Source organism: Puntigrus tetrazona, chromosome 25, assembly GCF_018831695.1.
Source record: "Puntigrus tetrazona isolate hp1 chromosome 25, ASM1883169v1, whole genome shotgun sequence".
NCBI lineage: Eukaryota > Metazoa > Chordata > Actinopteri > Cypriniformes > Cyprinidae > Puntigrus > Puntigrus tetrazona.
Genome location: NC_056723.1, coordinates 16,823,148 through 16,843,456, shown reverse-complemented (window position 1 = coordinate 16,843,456; position 20,309 = coordinate 16,823,148). Strand labels below are relative to the sequence as shown.

Sequence of the window (20,309 nt, the reverse complement as noted above, 5' to 3'; positions counted from 1 at the left end):
TATATATATATATATATATATATATATATATATATATATATATATGGGTGGTGTGTTATACTGCTTTATAACTACCATAAATGATGTACTATTTAACGAAAAAAAGATTAATCAAGATTGGTCGTTTATATGACATATATATATTATGTGTGATAAACTATTTATTTGTTATTTGGTCAAGAACACACAACTATATAACTACAGACATTATTTCACTGAATTAAACTTACAACTGAAAGTGCATACAATACAGGACACTAAAAGGACGATAGCGAATAAGAATGCATTATATGTTTTCACCCATACACATACATGTATGGCTAAACGTTCTCGCCGAAACCAAATCCGTTAATATTACTCCTCATAATAATAACAACATAGGTTTAGCGTAAACGTATTTATTAAAATAATAATAATAATAATAATAACAGAATTTTAATTGTAAACCATACACAGGCTAATATAAATATGGTTTGCATAATCGTCCATTTATTTGTATGAACAAAATAAATACTGTAAAAATAAATAAATAAAATGCAAACATCAATAATTGTATTATTACTGATACAGTTCAGTGACTGAAGGAAGGTGTGTTTGTAGTTGACACATGATAGGCTCTCCCTATTGGCTGTAACGTTCACGTGACGCCGACTCTCCCGTCAGCCAATCAGAAGCCAGGACTTTTGCCGCTGTTTAGGGCGCCATGTTTCAATGCACAGGCGCTTTTTATCGAAATCTATGCCGCAGTATCGATTTTAGTCCCCATCAAACGAGTTTTAACGTCTGTGACGGACGAGCAAACGTTTGCTGACGCTTTATTACTTTATTAGGCGTGTTATATCAATACTGTTGCGGAGTGTGTGTGTGTGTTTGTCTCAGAGACGCTGCAATGTATCGCATAGAAACGGTTCACCTGGGATTATTGTGTCACTTCAGGGCTGTGGAGACTTTATAAAAGCTTTAAAGGTAAGGAGAGAGTGTTTGGACTCGCACAGCCTTGTCTGTGGACTAAAGCTTGTAAACTAACGTTAAATGAAGGAGTTACTGGTGTGAAACGTGTTATGGGTTGCTAAGAAACCGCCTGTATCTATATCTGTGTTTGCTGATGCTCATTGATATGCTTTAATGAGCTGTTGCCGGTTTTGTCAGTAGGACCGGTTAAATGAAGCGTAAGTGGATATGATTGCTGGTTATTTCCTGTCTCAGTGTGTCATTTCTCCTCTCAGACCAGCAGGATGTCTATTGATTTTGACAGTGCAGCTTTACAGACCCAGCAGGAGGAAGAGGAGTATGATCAGGAAGACTTCGCCAGAGAGCAAGAGGTATCTGTCTGGTTACTCAACACCGATACACAAGCACAGCCGAATAAATGAAAATGTCATATCTAACTATCGGTTTGTCTGTCTGGAGTTCACATTGTTTACTTTTAGGTTTATTTGTTTATTAATGTATTTATTTATTTAAGCGGATGACTGTTGAATGGAATAGGAGAAAGGCTAAAATATGATTGAAGTTGGGGACAACGTAAAAAAAACCCCCCAAAAACTAAACATTGTACACCTTCTAATAAACGTTTATTAATTTTAACATTGCCCTCTTTGTTGTTGGGGAACATTACCATTGATGTTGCTTCTAAACTAGACGTTTTTTATTAAAACAGTGGGTGGTAGGGATTTTTTAAATTGTGTATAATACTATAGTTTAATGCAACATAATTATTGCTGACAAACGATTAATTACATACAAATTAAGTTTTTGTTTGTGTCTTCTGTGCATATTATGTATATAAAAAATAAACATGCAGCATATATTTAAATAAATTACATTTATGTACATATAAATATTTTATATAAAACATGTTTTTCTGAAATATTTACATTGTGTGTGTATATATATACACAAATATATGTGTGTATATGTATGTATATATATATATATATATATATATATATATATATATATATATACACACACACACATATATTTGATATTTATATATATATATATATATATATATATATTAGTGCTGCTTAGAGGAAATTTACAGCCGTTTTTTTTCAACTCCGTATGATTCAGCGTTTTGAAAAGTGGGGACATGTCTTGAAAAGTCACCTTGTAATACCCATGTTATATTGTGTCATTATACAAATTTGTGTCCTCATGGCATAAAATCACATACACACACACACACACATATACAGGTATATACAGAGACAGAAAGTGAAACAATGATTAAACAAACAGTGTATAGTTTTAGCAAGCATACATTACTCTTATATGACAGTAAAGACATTTATAGTGATGCAGATGTTTTTAGTTCCAAATAAATCCTGGGAAAAAAATAATCCTGACAGAAGGAAAAGTGCACCATGGTTTTCGCAAAAACATGACATAGCAACTGTTTTCAAAATTGAAATGTTTGATATGTAACATTTTTAATGTTAGAGTCTCATTCTAGACCAGAGGTAGATGGCGAGAAAGATGTGTCTTCAGATGGTTTTGGGAAAGGACTGGTTTGATTGAGGTAGTTATGCCCGTTATAGCAGCGTGGTCTGTGAAGCTTAACCCATCATCTATCACAGCTTCAAGGTTCCTGGTTGTCCTGGATGGAGTTATGGTTGACGGACCTGTTTGAATAGAGAGGCTGTGATGAAGTGCTGGCTTGGCCGAGACCACGAGCAGTGCTGTCTTAGCAAGGTTGAGCTGAAGGTGATAACCCTTCATCCAGTCAGTAATGTCTGTCAGACAGGCTGCAATGTGAGCAGCTAACGTCGGATCAGAGCTGAGAGTCATCAGCATAGCAATGATAGGAAAAGCTGTTCTTCTCAATGAATGATCCTATAGATGACATGTAAATGAACAAGAGAACCTTGAAGAAGCCTAGTAGCAAGAACTTGTGACTTCTATATTCTATATGTTTATATTGTGTGTATATATAGCAAAACAAAACACAAAGCCCTTATAATATAAAAAAATATATATACATTAAAAATTACCTTACCTTAGCAATATCTCTTCTGTGATGATATATGTGGAGGTGAGACAGTAACCTTCAGCAACCTGTCACTTGGATGCTCATTATTGGATATACATCACAACAGGGAGAAAATACGCTTTCTCTTCTCACATTTATTATGTAATATTACTCTCGATTTTAACTATTTTTATTAGATGAACAAATGCTATGTTTCTTCAGCATTTTAATTACATATACTTCTATATCTTAAATACTAAAGAAAAATTGTGCACAAAATGTACATTTTAAGAAAAACCATATTGTATTACTGTTTCTGCTGGATATATTAAAAGACATTCTTTTAAACCGGTTTTGTGTGTGTCTTGTTAAAGCAGGTGCATACAGTTTCATCCGATTCATGTTTGGTACTAGACCTTTCAGTGTTTTCTGTGTAGCTTTAATATTGGGACCTGTAATGCTAACGCCTCTGTCAGGGCCGTTCTTTAATATGGCCTGCGGTTATTGATTAACAGTCCAGTGTAACTATTAAAAACTGCAGTATAATGAAACAAGAGTTTGATTTCATCTTTTTTTGTTGTTGTTGTTTTTGCACTTGTGCATCATACAAGAGTTACCAAGTTTTGCCGTAAGTTAAATATATAAATGTATTGTAGAAACGTAATTTCCTGTAAAGCTGCTTTGCAATGATTTGTATCATAAGAAGCGATATATAAATGAGCTTGGATTTAATTTCATTGCACGAGCTAGCTTTCATTCTCAATTTACTCAATTCTCCAAGTCCTTGTTTGCTTTCTCGTGGTTATTTTCAGTTAAATATTCTTTTGTTTCCAGTCAGAAGCAGTAAGAGTGTTTGTTTTTAAAGGGCAGATCTTCTCCAATCAGAAGGCTTTGTTGTGACTCACCTCACAGCTATCGGCTGAATGAATGAGCGTTTGCTGTCATTGGTGCACGTTTAACGCAGTCAGGTGTGTTTGCTATGTTTCCACTGCCTGCCCTTCATACTCGCAGCTTCACAAACCTTTGCTCTGAATGGAAGGGTAAACTTCACTTCTCAGTTTAGAGTAGAATCCGATATTAGTACAAATAATGGTAAGATTTTGATGTGCATCACATGCGCCGTCATATTCGCAGGCTGTTAGTCTTTTTTTTTTTCCATCAGAGGAGGAATGTTTCTGCTCCAGTTAACTGAAATGTATATTCTGACCCCCACAATGGGCCGACCTCAGCCTGGACAAACGAGGACGGCTTAGTTCCTCATTTTCTGCTTTCTTTTCTGAAGTTATTCGTATGAGTCACGCCGCTGAACTCCAGCATTGCACACAATAGCGCTTCAGTATGTCACTGAGTCCGAGAGCTCCAGCAGCAGCTGTCGTGAGAGTGTAAATGCGGGAAAGTTTTCTGTGCGAGGGAGTGTTTCAGGATGTGCGGGTCATCCGGCGGGAATTATGGAGGGTGAGTGAGTTTGACTGACTGTCTGCCCTCCGTTTCCTAGACATCAGCTGTGTTTTATCATGAAGTTGCTGGAAGTTAGGAGCGCTCGGGCTCCTTTTAAGATGCCTCAGGGCCATGTGTTGGTGTTTGTGTGAGAGTTCAGCATGTCTGTAACCGGGCGGGTGTGTTTTTGTAAATGGTTGCTATGGGACCTGCGGTGAATCGGTTGCTTGCATGCGCTTGTTTAGTTTCTCGTAGTTTCGGTGGGTTTCCCATTAGCTTAGTGTTGTATTATTGCATTGTGAAAGTCCAAAGGAAAATTACATTCTCTAAAAGCTGGCCTGTCAGACACTTACTTACTTCTATAAAGCGCGCACACACACACATTTGCATTTAGTCATTTAGTAGCATTTAGTACAAATGAGACGCATTATAGTACATAATGATATATATATATATATATATATATATATATATATATATATATATATATATATATATATATATATATATATATATATATATATATATATAATGTCTAATATTAGTGGTTTCTTTTTATGTCTTTGTTGTTTGTCTGTATCAGTAGTTTAATATCAACTTTAATTGTGGGTTTTTGATTAACTTTGCTATTTTTAATGAATCGCACTAGAAAATGTAATCTTCTGTTTTCTGCAGTAGAAATTCCTCATACATTATAGGGACATTTTTCTCATTTTAAAATGAGTAGTTATCCATTTTTCATACCATGCTAAAGTGAATTTAGTCAGCACTACCTTAGATTGATCATACTTCATATTTTTGTGTGTATGTATGTATATGTATGTGTATATACATCTCAAAAATCTGTTAATTTACATTTTAGATTTAATTTATCAAAAATCCCACACCTCATTCTTTTTGCTTAATGCACCAAAATCAAAGCATTGATTGACAGAGAATATGTATTTGTTTTAAACAATAATATATTTTTTTATGCTGTAAGCAAATAATGGAAGGTTAGTCTAGATCTTCTGTGGTCCATTCAGTAATAGACATTTTAATTTTAAATCATCTAAAACCCAGGTCTTCTTATATCAATAATGTAATGCTAATATCTCAGGTTGGACCTCAGGTTTTCAGATCCAAGTGGCTTAAGCCAAAGTTTGTTTGTTTGTTTGTTTGTTTTTAGCTCCACAAGCTCCTGACTGATCTCCCTGATGATATGCTAGATGACAGCGCCGACTGCTCCTCACCTGAGCTCGAACGCTCCACCTGCAGTCGCCCAGAAGACAGCAACAGGTACAAAACACATCAAAAGACCCTTATCCAACACACACCTGAAATACCTATTTAATAAAAACATCTTCCAGACAGCAGCATGCCTGGAATGTGCCACAGTGGGAGCATCCAAGACCTTCTTCACATGAGGAAGTGAGTTTATTTGTTTTAGATGCAACAAGAACAACCTCATTAATTATGAAGGTCATTAAAGGATGAAAATTGTCTTAGATTTGGTGCATTTAATGATTTAATATACCCCCTTTGTCTTGCAGCACTATGAGGAGTACGATCAAGGCTCTTACCGTGAAGACTACAGCTATAGGAGTCACACGTCTCAGACCAGCAGTCACCCTCATCACCTCCAGACCGGGACAGAGCATCATTTACCCACCGGCTGGGACCAGCAGAACAGACAGAACTATCAGTACCAGAACGGAGACTATGCACACTCATCCGCAGGCACGGATGAGTCCCACGCCACTGATTTCTCTTCTGGGGACGGGGCAGAACTGGACGTGTACCCTAATAATCCCGAGGCAGGCTATCATGGAGACGAGGCACAAGCCCATGGAGAGCATAACGACATCAGACACCACATTCAGGTGCATGTCTGCAGCCAGTCTTTTTTTTTTTATTGAACATTGTATGCATGCTTATTAATTTTGCACATGTGGTAAAGGTGTTTGATAACGGAGGAACTGGGAACAAACCCACTGGCCACTACAAGGCCAGTTACCATCCACATCAACCTTCAAACCAGCCCAAGATGTTCAATCCTCAAGTGACTAAACAGAATGGCCACTTCGACCAGATTCAGAGAGACTTCCTGGACTCAACACAGAGTAAGAAGCTATTTTGCATTACCATGTTGCAGTTTTCTTGATGTTTTCTTGAACGAATAAAAAGTCGAAAAGAACAGCGCTTATGTTATTATGTTACTATGTTATTAGTATTTTAGGATACTGAGGTGTGTTTGTATGAATGTTGTTAAGATACAGCAGACGGTCAGCAGTTGGCTCAGCTTCAGATTTTAAACAGAGCTCAGTCCAGACAGATCGAGGAGCTGGAACAGAAACTAGAGGACTGCAGGAGGAGGATGAGATATCTGGAGCACCAGTTCACCATCGTCAAAGGTCAGATTCCCTAGATTCAGCTCTGAAATGTTAGCTTCAAAAAGGGAAAAACTTTTGAATTATGCCGAACAATAACGTGATGTGATCAAATGTAGTCGCGAGCTAATGCTGCAAACATGTTGGCAGTGTAAAGGCATTTAAAAGTGTCCAAGAAAGTGTCGCTGCATCTCATGTCTCCGATGAGAAGAGGAAGTGTGGTTGTAGCTGATTACTGAATTCTAGAATGGCAGATGATTATTAAATAAACTGCAGACCGCCGTGTTTTCTAACATGTGCACAGATTGCATGTGTTCAAACAGCACTGCACAAGCTTGCGGTGTATCTGCTTTCAGACAGGGTTCAAAGTAAAAAAAAAAAGAAAAGACGAATATTTGTAATATTTGTTCTCAGTAAAAAAATACATGTTTGATTCAAGAAGGAGTTCTCAAATGTATTGATTTTAAGTTAAATTGTGCTTTAAAGAAATTAGTGTTAAGTAAATGGTGTTATTAAATTGTTAAAAAAACATTTTTTCTTTGAAAAGCTAGACAAAACAGTAAAAAGTACATTTTGGCTATTTGATTAATTCAAAACCGAGTTCAGTATTCTGTTTAATTTTGTCCGGCTTTGGCCAGGAATTTTCATTTTGGTCCATCCCTAATATTAAAATGAAAATAAATTTAAATGTGTATTTGTAAGTAATATTTAGATGTAACTCATGTATGTGTAAAAAAAAAAAAAAAAAAAAAAAAAAGTTAAGTTCTAGATGAATCTGACCCAGAATGTGAAAGGAGATATAGATATTTTTTTTTTTAAGTTAATATGAATGAATAATGCCAATTTGAGCCATGTGTTGCTTTCTGTCTAGATGAGAAAGACGGTCTGACTGTATCCCTGAAGGAGTCCAGTGCACTAGTGGAGGAGGCCAAAGAGAGAGAAGCACAGCTGCAGGGGATAGTCAGATCTCTGGAGAAACAGATCCAGTCTCTCACAGACCGAGAGCAAGAGGTACAAGCTCATTAATTCCTCACCAGTCACACAGCAAGTCCAAGTCAACCTGTGCATTTGGAGCTTAGTTCACCCCAGAATGTAAATCCTGTCCTTAATCACCCTCATGTTGTTCCAAACCCTTAAGACCATCGTTTATCTTCTGAACACAAATTCACAAATTTTTGATGAAATCTGAGAGCTATCTGGCCCTCCATAGACAGAAACACAACTGAAATGAGTCAGGTCCACAAACATAGTGAATACATCGGTATGGGTAAGTAATTAATGACAGCATTTTCATTTTGGGTATGAACTAACACTTAAAGATGGTGTGGTCGCTTACAAGAGAGGAAATGTTTGCATACACAGAGCGTAAAGCAGCAGCGCGTGGCCGAGGCGGCCATGGACAGCATGAAGCAGCAGATGATGGATCTGTGTCGCTCAGACACTCTGACACGAGCGCGCGAGCAGCACGACAGAGACATGGCCGCCATCCGGGAGCAGCACGAAGACAGACTGCTCACCCTTCAGCAGAAGCTAGACGCACAATCACAGAGTCTGAACGAGCAGGTCAGATGCGTGCGGGTGTTGACCCCTTACAACAGAGGGCAGTGCAGGCCTGTGGTTTCACTGTGTGTGTGTGTGTCAGGCGGAGGCGGGCCGGCGGCTGCTGGATCAGGTCCGGCTGCTGGAGCGTCAGAGGGAAGAGGATCAGGTGGACAGAGCCACCGTCATCAACACCCTCACACAGCGCCTGGAGGAGAGCCAGCAACAGTGTGCCAAACTGCTCCAAACTGGTATATGCAATCCCATGTGCTCCTCTTTGTTTTACTGTTGTGACTGCCTCATGGGTAATCGCATGGCCCAGTCATCTTTTTCTCTGGCATTTAACACAGTTTAAACATTTCAGAAAAACTACAATGACTCTATGAATAATTAAAAAAAAAAACACAAAATGTTCCTAAATTTAAACATTAACTGTAGCTTTGTGAAATTAAAGGCAATAAATGCACAGTTACAATCCAAACAACACAGTCCACACCAATGTTTGGCAGCGAAAAAAGCTCTTTCGGTGTTCGGCCAGATAACAGAAAAGACCAAATAAATTATACCGAACAATGATGCGATGAGAAATCAAATATAGGCACATGCTATTTAGAGCTGGGCATTATATCGCATGATATCTTCACGCGCATCTCGTCAGTAAAGCCGTTTTTTTTGATTGGTGGTAATTCTCCATCAGCTGTTTTTGCTAATGCTATTGAATGCTGTTTCATTTCTAATCCAACACATGATTAGCTGAACTAAATAAAAGCGACTCGTTTTTGTGCACCAGTACACCAACGGATGTCTGATTCTTGGTATCTGTGTTTGTTATGCACAAATTACGTGTTTCCAAATGAATACAATGTAGAAAAAATTGGCTGAAAAAAAGGACAAAAAGTACCCTGCTGATTGCACATTATAAATTCTCATTTATGGCCGGTCAATCAGTGCATCTCTACAATTTGGGGCCTAATAGGCTAAAGCTTGCCACAAAGCACCAGCAAAAGTTCAAATGAATGTGTTTGGGGGAAATGGTAAGGAGACATTGTAATTATAGTTTTTCGAGTCAGTTTCATAAAAATGAAGTTAAAAATCTTGACTTGCCATCTCCTCGTTGGACGCACGTCTTCAGAAAGAAATGCATCTTTACAATTTACGTAATTAAAGAGTTTTTGTTTTGGATAGGAATTATTTTGTTTTGTAGTAATTCAAAGCTTTCTATAGATATTTATCATGTCTGTAAGAATCATTGATAGTTTCGGTTAATTTTTGTGGAAATTAAAAACACAATGTTTTCTCTCTATTGTTGAGTGCACTAAACTAAAAATAAAAATAGACTTTCCAGTTCTGATGATGTTGTATTCTTACCTTTTTTAACACTCAAACTATTGGATATGTGCCTAATAGTGCACGTTTATCTAGGTTAAATGTTTAAACTAATATTTTGATATGCTAATATTTGAAGTGTGTGTGTGTGTTTAGTATCTGATTACACCAGTAAAAGAATACAAATGCACTGCAAAAGATGCATTTTGCATGTTTCTGAATTTCTGTCCAATCAGCAGACCTTACCGCATATATGTGGTTTTGTTTACAGTTTCTGGTTCACTTGCAAAAAGGGCAGTGTGAAAGCAATCCGCACCAAAAAATTTACATTACATTTGGTCTGGGCCAAAGCAAGTCAACTAGCTTACTTTTACTGGTGTGAATATACCCTTGGTTTCATCATTTTCATTTTCTTTTATAATAAGAAAAATCATGTTTTCAATGTCTCTTTTAATGGATTTGTTGAAGTTTTGTGTCCCTTGTCTTTATCAAAGCTCCTTGACTCTCTGCAGGCTCTATTCAAGAGATGAGTCAGTTACAGCTGAAGCTCCAGCAGGCCCAGTCTGCCCGCGCTATCAGCGAAGACCTCAGCAAAGCCCTGCAGGTCAGGCAGTCCGCTGACGTTTGACAGCATATCTAATAATGACAAACGTTAAAGATGTCCATGAAATCGAGGCCATGTGTTTGTCCTCTCAACAGGAGGAGCTGACTGAACTGAAGGAGCAGATAAATCTGTACGAGTCTGCCATTAAACATGGAGCCCTGGAGTCTAATGGAGACTGGGAGAACCAGCTGTCTGAGTCCTACATGGACCTGGGCATCAAGAAGTCCAAGTGGAGAAATGGACGAATCCACAGGTAATGCAAACTGTATTGCTATCATGTGCATATTTCAAGCTAGAGCCTGACTGATATATTGTTTTGCTGTTTTTGTGGGGGGTTTTTATCAGCTGATATGAGCCTGTTGTAGATATATATTGGTATTGGTCTTTTTTTTTTTTTTTTTTTTTTTTTTTGTCCCTAATATTGGTATCGGTATCGGCCCTCCAAAATATATATTGGTCGGACTCTATTTCTAGCTTCTTTTAATCTCACAATAACTTTTGTTTTCCAGCAAACCTCCTATTGCTGAAGCAGGAGACTCTAACCTGCTGAAGGAGGATATCGTGCGAGAGCTCAAAAGCGAGCTGCAGCGCTGCCTGAGTCACCTGAAGAGCAAGCGTCTGAAGATATCTGAGCTGCAGGAGGAGCTGCGACGCTCCCAGAGCAGAGCAGAAGAGCTGCAGACACAGCTGGAGCAGGCTGAGAGAACCTTACAAGACTCTAAGGTCTAACCTACAGCAACTCGTCGGATCAACCTGAGAGCTGTAGTAGATGCTGGACTTACACCTTGTGCGTTTTCTGCAGGTGAGGGAGAGCAGCTTGGAGAAACACCTGGAAACATCTCACTCCACTGCCGCTCCTCAGAAAGACCTCGTCAGACTGCAGGAGAAAGTGGAGGTCAGTGTCGGTTCAGTCACTGAGTTGCAGGACTGTCTGAATCAGTGTTGTGGGGAAACAAAACACTATAGAAAATGTGAAATAAAGCTGTTTGAGCAAACAATTAAAAAAAAAATTACATTAAAAATACTAATTATTAAAACAGCGCTAATTATTTAGCTTGGATATATATGTGTATGTATATATAAATGAATAGGTCATCCAAAAAGAACATTACCCCATGTTTTATTCACCCCGAAGCCATTCTAGGTGTATATGACTTTCTTTTTTCAGGCGAACATAGTTTTGAGTTTCTTAATCCAAATCCAAGATTGGTAATGCTCCTTGATAGCAACCATTATTTTGAACCTCTGTAAGTGGGTTATATCCGCAAGTACTGCTACCTAAAATTACCCTATACACCTCCGAGGGGTTATCATGTCCTCTGAAGCAGATCCATGGGTTTTTGTAACAAAAATTTAAATTATAACGTAATTGACTGAACGCTGAGTTCAGTAGTTTTACAACAAAGTACTTTCAGATATATCTTATTTACGGAACTATTCCTTTTAAGTACTACAGTAAAAATTGTAAAATTTTAAAATATATACTTTTTAATTGTTTGACAGAAGAAAAAAAAGACAGAAGAACATAAAAAAGCAGATAGATTTCTGATTATTTCTAAATAATATTTAAAAAAAAAAATCTGGATCTGAATCCATGTTTTAAAAAGTCATGATTCAGGTACCAGGTAGCTGTTCCTCTAGTCAACTCTAGTTGTGATTGGCAGGCTCTGGAGAAGAGGAATCAGGAGCTGAAGCAGAGTGAGGAGAAGGTGAAGGCAGCCAACTCGGAGCTCTGCACCAAGATGAGGGAGATGATCCAGGAGCTGGACCAGGAGAAGCAGGAAGCTGCAGAGAGGTCACACAATCGTTCTTTCTGCTGAAGTGAGAGTTATTTCCTCTCTGGTGCTGCGTTTCATCGGTGAAGTGCTCTGTGTGCAGGGATGAGAGGACTCAGCGGCAGTTCAGGGATGACGTGGTGAATCGTGTCCGGACAGAGCTCACGCAGGATCACACGGCTCACATAGAGCAGCTCACCAGCCAGCATCAGCAGCACCTCCAGCAGCTCGAGTACCGCACCACACCTTCACCTTTAAACAATACGACTTGAATATAAAGTATGCAGAAGCTGACTTTATTAACACCGGTCCATCCACAGGTCAAAGCTGGCTGAACTCAGTCAGGAGGTGTTAGCTGTGCAGGAATGCTACATTTCTGTTTGCAAAGAGAAAGACAAACTGGAGGAAAATCTCCAAAACAAGCTTGAAGAACTGAGGGGGCTCAAAGAAAATGAGGTAAGTACTAGATAATTGATTGATTTTATAAAATTATGTATCTTTTTAGTTTAATCATTTAATATGTATATAATTTATGTATTTCTAAATCTCTTTACTTTTAATGTATTCATTTATTTAATGTTTCTTATTAAATCAATTAATCAATCAATCATTCATTTATTTACCTTTTTTGATATTTTTTATCCTTGTCCCAGAAAACCTCCCTGTCTGTTGATATTGAAATTTATTGATTTAGTTTTATTAATTTAATAGAATTTTATTTACTTTTAATTCTTATTTTCTTTTTTGTAATGGCATTCTGTGGGAGCTATTATATAATTATCTATATCTGTCTGTCTATCTATATGTTATAAGATATAAAATATATAAAATGTGTGTGTATAATTTAATCCAAAAATGTATATTAAATTATTTTGATGTGTATTAATGTGATTTTATATTTTCTTTAATTATACATTTTGATTGATTTAATTTTTACTGTTTTTTTTTTTTTTTTTTTTTTTGTTGTTGTTATTATTATGATGTATTTTTTCTTTTTTATTATGATTACTACATCTACTACTATTTCTTTCCTCCTCTCCTTGGGTTAGTCTCTTGGGTATGTCTAATTAGGGGATAAATGAGTCAAACCTGGCCATCTGAGACTGTTAATATTTTATCTTGCCTTGTCGCCTCAGTTGAAGAGACGAGAGGAGAACAAGGCTGCTCTGGACAGTCTAAGGTCTGATTTAGAGCGTCAGCATCAGGAGGACGTGTCTCAGCTCAAAGCCCAGTGGAAGACAGACACACAGGTTGAGATCGAGCTGCAGGTCAGAGAGCAGCTGGAAACGGCCAGGAAGAGCTGGCAGCAGGAGCACGACATGGTTAGTGATGATGGGCTGTTTACATCAATGATCTGTCTACTAGTTAGTTTTTAGACCCCTTCTCTAGTTCTTTTACGTAAGTGAGGATTGCAAAATAAAGCAAACTGCGACATAATTACACCCAAAAGATCAAACATTATTTGTTGTTTATCTGTCTTTTTCACTGTGCTTTTTGCCTTTCTTTGATTGAACTTTCTGGTCTGTCTGTGGCAGTCGGAGCAGTCCTGGGCTCAGCGGTTACAGGAGGCTGAGGAAGAGGTCAGGAAGGCCAGGCAGTCAGACACCAGCTCCTCTGGGACGGCTGCTCAGCTGATTTCGGTGGAGGAGCTTGAGGTCCGGCTCAGCGCTCAGAAGGACACCCTGCAGCAGGAGGCTGCGACGGCACAGGCCAGAGCCGTGGAGGAAGCAGTACGAGACGCGCAGCGAGAGATGCAGCAGAAACACACTGACGACATCACACTCCAGGTGTGATGCTCTTCACGTCAAAACAAATGCATTCATATGAAATATAGTGCACAAAAAAACCCCTCTCAAAAATTCCAGAGATAACTGTGACATTTATGACATAGTTTTTTTTTTTATGACATGCTGTTTGAAACATTTGCCACCTGCCACATGTGAAGAACACATACAGTATGTATTTAGAAAAGATTTGTTCATATTCATATAGTTTATTTATAAATATTTTTCTTATATATATGCGTGTGTATTTATATATCCATAATGTACACTGTACACATGTTTTATGTAAACAAAGAAAATATATATTTTACCTACTGGTTTGCACAATGATTTCAGCCCTCCAAAACTATTTTGACTGAAACCAAAAATGTCAATGCAGCACTCCTATACTGTGTGATTTCAGAATGATCTAAAGTTGGTTGGTTCTTTAACTAGTAAAAACTTTTTTTTTCCTTTTTATTATTTATTTGTTTTACTGTTATTATGTCTTGTTTGCTGGACCCTGGAGCACAAAACCAGTCATAAGGGTACATTTTTCAGAAACTTGTTAGGATTTGTACAGGATTTTGTTAGGTGGCCAAAAGGGTGCAAAGAAATCTAAAGATTTAAGAAAGTCCTTAGCGATGCATATTACTGATTAAAAAAAACTTAATGGAACATGATCTGTACTTAATATCCTAATGATTTTTTGCATAAAAGTAAATCAATAATTTTGGCTATTGATACAAATATGTCTGTGCTACTTATGACTGGTTTTGTGCTCCAGTACCACAAATATGTTCCTTTTATTTTATATGTGAGGTTTTACGGGGTTAGTAATGATTTCTGCTGCTTCTAGGTTGAAGGTGCGATATCAAGGGCTCGTTCTCGATGGCTCCAGGACTTGACCTCTCTCCCAGAATACAAAAGCAGCCTGCGGAGCGAGAAAGATGAATGGGAACGACTTCAGCGGCAGCATGTCCAGGAACAGGTGCTTATTCTAGTGATCATTCTGAAATCATTTTGCCAAAATATTTATTTTCTGCCCTCAACACTCACCTCCTGATCGCAGGTGTCCTCAGCTGTGAAGGCAGTGGAGGAAAGGTTGCAGGACAAGCTCCGCACCAAATGTGCTGAACTGGAGCTGTGTAACGTGAGAAACGGGGAGCTCCGGGAGGAAGCGCTTACCCTCGGCGCTCAACTGGAGCACTTGCGCCGGGAGCAGGCCGCCCTCGTGAAAGCAGAGCTGGCTGCAGGCCGAGACGAGGACATGTCCCGCCTCAGGGCGCAGCTCCAGAGAGAGCAGAAGCAGAAACTACAAGCCGTCCTGGAGCAGAACCTGGAGCAAACCGACAAACAGAGAGACGCAGAGCTACAGGAGACTCTCAGAGAAAAGGAGCAGGAGTGGAGGGATCAACAAGAGATCAGGTTCGCGATAATCGCTGTAATTAAGAGGGTTTTGCTAAGGCCACATTGAACAGAATGCTGCTTAAGCAGAGCCCTTTTGACACGAGCCAGAAAACAACACGCGAAGCCACCTACAATACCTTACCTTCCAAGTGCAAACAATATGTGACCAGTCATAAGGGTCAGTTTTTTCAATTGGGTGGAATAAAAAAGCTTCGATTGATGTTTGGCGTGTTAGGATTAGACCATATTTGAATCTGAGGGAGCAAAAAAAAAAACGAAATACCTTTTAAAGTTGTCCAAATAAAGATTTCTGCAGTGCATGTTACTAAACAAAATTTACATTTTTATATATTTGCTGTAGGAAATTAACAACATTTCTTCAAAACGTGATCTTTAAGATTCTATTATATTTTGGCATAAAAGAAAAAATCGATCATTTTGGCCTATAGCATCTTGTCTATTGCTACAAATATACCTGTGCTCCGGGTCACATATGTAGGATGCACTACAAATATATTTTTTAGTGCATTTTCTGTTTGTGTATTTATTTAAAAAGCCCATTCAAAATACCAGCTATTATATAATACAATAGGAGATACATTTCTACTGTATTATATATTTTTTAGTATTTTGGGCTTTTTTTTCCATTTGCATTTGTTTTAGTAATTTTGTGTTTTTGTTACTTAAAGCTTTTTTCCCCATTCTGTTTAATGTGTCTTTTTGCTTTTAATAGTTTTAGTACTTAATTTCAGTTGGATACAATGGCAATATTGCTCTTGTAAAACCTTTTAAGTTTAGGTTTTCTATTTTATTTAAGCTTTATCCCCAAAATAGTATAGTATATTGGTTTGTTTAGTATTTAATGTTAAACTTTAATAATCAGTGTATATATTTTCATTTAATCATTTAAAATATATCATTTTTGTTATTAATATACAATACAGTTCTGTATAGTATACATTTAAATTTCTAAACATTTTGAACACAATTAAAAAAAACTTGAAATGGATTTATATGAAATTTCTAATAATATAAATATGCATTGATCTGCAACATTTAATTTTAGTTTACATATTTTGTGGTGCTTTATGTGAATATATTTGTAATACTATAGATATTTACTTATAGTGAAGCACAGCTGCTGATGATTTTACATAACATTTTAATCAATCGAAGCTACGTCTTGTGGCTTCTAAACATGAGTTAATGAATGTGTGTTTTGCAGACTGCAGGAGGAGAGGCAGCGGGTGCTGAAGGAGGTGTTCAGTGATCTGAAGGAGGTTCTGAAGGAGGGAGAGGAGAGGAGGAGGAGTGGAGAAGAACAGAAGCTCAGCAGTGCACCAGAAACCATCAGATCCAGAGTCTGGGAGATCTGCAGAGACTCTCTCAGTCAAACCCTCAACCGAGCCAAGCAGGAGTGGAAGAAGGTGTGTAACTGAAAATCCCCCGTCACTGCAACACCCGGTGTCTAGACGATCATCGATCTCCTCCCTGAGAGACGCACAAATATTTTCTTTCTCTCACTCCAGAGCAGCGAAGACAAGCTGAGACGTGTGCTGAAGGAAACCCAGGAGCGCCACGAGGCAGAGATCGGTAAGATGACGTCACCTCACACACTGCTGGGTCGTCGGGTCATGGGTTCTCACGCCTCCTCGCTCTGCAGCAGGTCTGGCGGCTCAGAGGAAGCAGGGCGAATGCACCGAGTCTCTGGCCCAACTCCAGAAGAAGAATCAAGAGCTCCAGAGACATCTAGAGAAGGCCTGTCGGCAGCTCCAGAGGACCGTACGAGAGCACAAGAGCACCCTGCAGAAGATGAAAGGTGCTGATTATTATTCACAACCATCTGAAGTCTTTTAAGTGCATTAAGAAATTCCCCACTATTTGACACACATTATTATGTATTAGCTTTATTTTGTTTTTGCATTTTTCAGTTTTAGCTTTTAGTCATTTTATTTACTTTCAACACAGTCTCATGACCAATTCATACGTCTTTTAGGAGGTGGTTAATTTGAGCGAATTAATCATATGAATTTGTTTTAATTTATTTTAATAATATTATTACTCATTTCAGGTAGTTTTGTTTTAGGCTTTTTTGCATTTGTCACTGAATATGTTGTATATTTTAATAGTAAATTTGTTTCATAATTTTTATTTTGCAAAGTGATTAGTTTTAATTATTAAATAAAAATCAAGAAAAAAAAGTCAGAATTGCAAGTTTACATCAAAAAATATTGCAAGAATAAAGTCGCTTTTTTTTTTTTTTTCTCTCGGTGGTTCTCTTGAGTGATGTCTCTTCAGTTAAATATAAAAGATAAATAAAATATAATTTTTTTAATTCTTAGAAATTAATTTACCAGTTTAGCGACAATTATTGGTACAAATGGACTGCTGTAAGAAGCAAACAACATATGGAAGTTGAAGTGATTGTGATTTTTGTTTTTATTTCTCAAATCAGACGAGCACAAGGGAGCCCTACAGAAGGAGCAGCAGGGTCATCTCAAAGTCCTTGAGGAACTGAAACAAGCGTCAAATGCAGAAGCACTTTCAAGGTTTGTTGACACTTGAAGATTGCTCGATTTCTTTCATGAGAGCACATCATTGACTATGAGTGCAGCGGTCTTAGAGAAACATTAAGAGTCTTCATCAATGTTTCAGTGCTTCAGTCGACCAACAGAATCTTCAAGCAGGTCTTGAGGAAATGAAGGAGCAATACATGAAAGCGGTGGAGAAAATCAGAGGTGAATTCGACATCCTTTACATAACTCATCAAATTATATTCACATCACATTTCTCGTTTCATGTTCTTATTCTTTGTTTTTTGTTGAGGAGTAATAATTAGTTTTTAAAATGGTCTAGATAATAAAAGACAAGAAAAAGTTTTTAAACATTTAGCAGTGCAATTAACATGACAATCAGAACAAAAACAGATGTTTTAGCAAGTACAAGCTGTAATGGTGCGGATCTATTTTGGAAAAGGGGGCAGGGAATAGCAGCTCATTTGCACAAGTGGAATGCAAAAAAAAAAATTGTGTGTTTTTATAAAGTTTTTGTATGTAAATATAATGGGTCACCAAAAATTGAGGTCATGTTCATATATTGTGCGATAAGTCGAGATATTGATTATTGTGACAGGCCTACTTGCACTTTAATAAATTTTTCAACATGTTTGTAGGAGACATGCTGCGTTACCTGCAGGAGAGTAAGGACCGGGCGGCCGAGCTGATCAGGACCGAGGTCCTAAGGGAAAGACAGGACACAGCCAGACGTGTGCGCAGATACTACCTCACCTGCCTGCAGGAGCTGCTGGAGGACGGAGGCCAGGCCGCAGGGTATGAGGAACCACTAATCACCTCTGTTTTTATGGCCTGTCTTTATCTCTATGGTCTTCATTCTCGCCTTTCCTTTCTGCAGAGCGGAGAAGAAAATCATAAACGCTGCTAGCAAACTAGCTGCCATGGCCAAAGTCCTCGAGACCCCAGTGGCTAAACGCAAGCTTTCCAGAACCCATATCTCTCAAGGTAAAACCTCAACTCAGCCTTCGTTTGTAGCATCATACTGTACTTTCATTTGGGAAAATTGATATTGTTTAGGTGGGCTTGAGAAAACGGACATTGAAACCAGCGGTTCTCCTGCTAAAGTGCTGGGCGCCGAAGCCCTCGAGGTCGGGAAGACCAAACGGATCCATCAGATCTACAACTTAACGGATACCAACTACACATCCATGACAGCTCAACAGAGAGGCGTCAAATCTAAAGCCAATGAAGCAGTGGTATATGGCTCCAAAGACTCTTTTACCATTGGTGAGGTAACTCAGAAGCACACACACTTTGCACATGATAGCATTTTTAACAGCGATATCAAGACTCCTAATGTCACGCTGAGAAAGCACAGCAGGGAAATGTATATGGAGGGTTTAGGAGAACCGTCATCCGTCCAGCCCTTCCTGATCGAAGAAGCTCCCGTGCGCGATGACGGACACAGCGACTGGAGTTTAACCAGTAATGGCTCCGTCTTCATCAACAACGTCCACCTGACCTCCTCCTATCCGGAGCCTGGGAAGCCGCTCTCTGTTAACAGCGCTCTGGACTTTGGAAGCTCCATCGGAGATAACTCTGATGTTACCATATACAAGGAGATCGTTAAGCCTCCGTCTTACCCTCCACCCGGCGTGTGTGTGGATAGGAAAACAAAGAAACGCAGAGAGCAAATCCCTGGATCTGAGGGGCATGGTGTCTGGAAAATATGTCCAAAGTTGTCAGAGTTGAAAGTGCGTCAGCAGGACAGTGGGTTCGACAGCCCATTGGCACTGCTTCAGAAATGAAGATTTTATTTGTTTGTGCCTGAGCAAACAGGTTTTTTTATAACTGTTTATTTGTTTGTTGTTTGAGCCAGATGTCTTTGTACTCTTTTTAGCAGTTGAACTGTCCATGCAATGAATTTGTTACATTAAATTAATAAAGCAAGCTTGTTTTACATCAAACTATTGTTCTGTTATCTGCTGTCACCCTAGATATTTAGGCTATATTTATTATATTGAATAAAAAAAAAACCTCACTATTATAAAACTTTTTTTTTTTCTCTCTACATCTTGACAGTATATGGTTATTATATATTCCAGACACATGAGTGTGGTTCCTCAGTCTCCACTCAAAGTCCAATGGCAGATAAGATGAGGTCAAAAATCAAACAGGACACTTATTGTTAAACATCTGAGGCATTCTATGAAATGGTTAACTTTGTAGGTCAGATGAGGCAATTTGTAAGATTGTTGTTTTGTTGGCACAAAATTGAGATTAATCATGCACATCAAAAACACACATATACACATCACGAATGGTAACAGGGTTTACATTTATCTGGCCTACTCGTGTCGTTCCACTCACAAAAAATGTGAGGACAATTTATGAACAATGTTTAGTTCCAACTAACATTGTTTGTGTTCCTAGGATATTCTGCAGGACGTGAGAGCGAAATTGTCACCTTCAACTTATGAGGAAAAATGATAAGGTGATAGCTGGTTGATTTCTTAAAACGTATTGTATTACTAATTACAGGGTTCCCACGGTTCTTGAATGTACTTGAAAACAAACATAGTTCATTGAAAGTGCTTGA

The 20,309-nt window shown here is 38.2% G+C and overlaps 1 protein-coding gene across 1 annotated transcript; it reads left to right on the top strand.

Moving 5' to 3' along the window:
* Positions 1 to 693: 693 nt before the first annotated feature.
* Positions 694 to 19,755, top strand: cep152 (centrosomal protein 152). The gene is made up of 29 exons (XM_043228748.1): positions 694 to 966; positions 1,227 to 1,322; positions 5,580 to 5,689; positions 5,761 to 5,821; positions 5,944 to 6,273; positions 6,351 to 6,513; positions 6,664 to 6,804; positions 7,652 to 7,791; positions 8,143 to 8,343; positions 8,423 to 8,570; positions 10,158 to 10,249; positions 10,345 to 10,502; positions 10,759 to 10,972; positions 11,052 to 11,144; positions 11,914 to 12,044; positions 12,128 to 12,256; positions 12,345 to 12,480; positions 13,161 to 13,346; positions 13,560 to 13,811; positions 14,647 to 14,778; positions 14,860 to 15,215; positions 16,423 to 16,624; positions 16,727 to 16,790; positions 16,861 to 17,016; positions 17,653 to 17,746; positions 17,853 to 17,935; positions 18,370 to 18,526; positions 18,609 to 18,715; positions 18,788 to 19,755. The coding sequence occupies exons 2-29, from the start codon at positions 1,236 to 1,238 to the stop codon at positions 19,516 to 19,518; spliced, it is 4,854 nt and encodes a 1,617-aa protein (XP_043084683.1). The 5' UTR covers positions 694 to 966; positions 1,227 to 1,235; the 3' UTR covers positions 19,519 to 19,755.
* Positions 19,756 to 20,309: the final 554 nt, after the last annotated feature.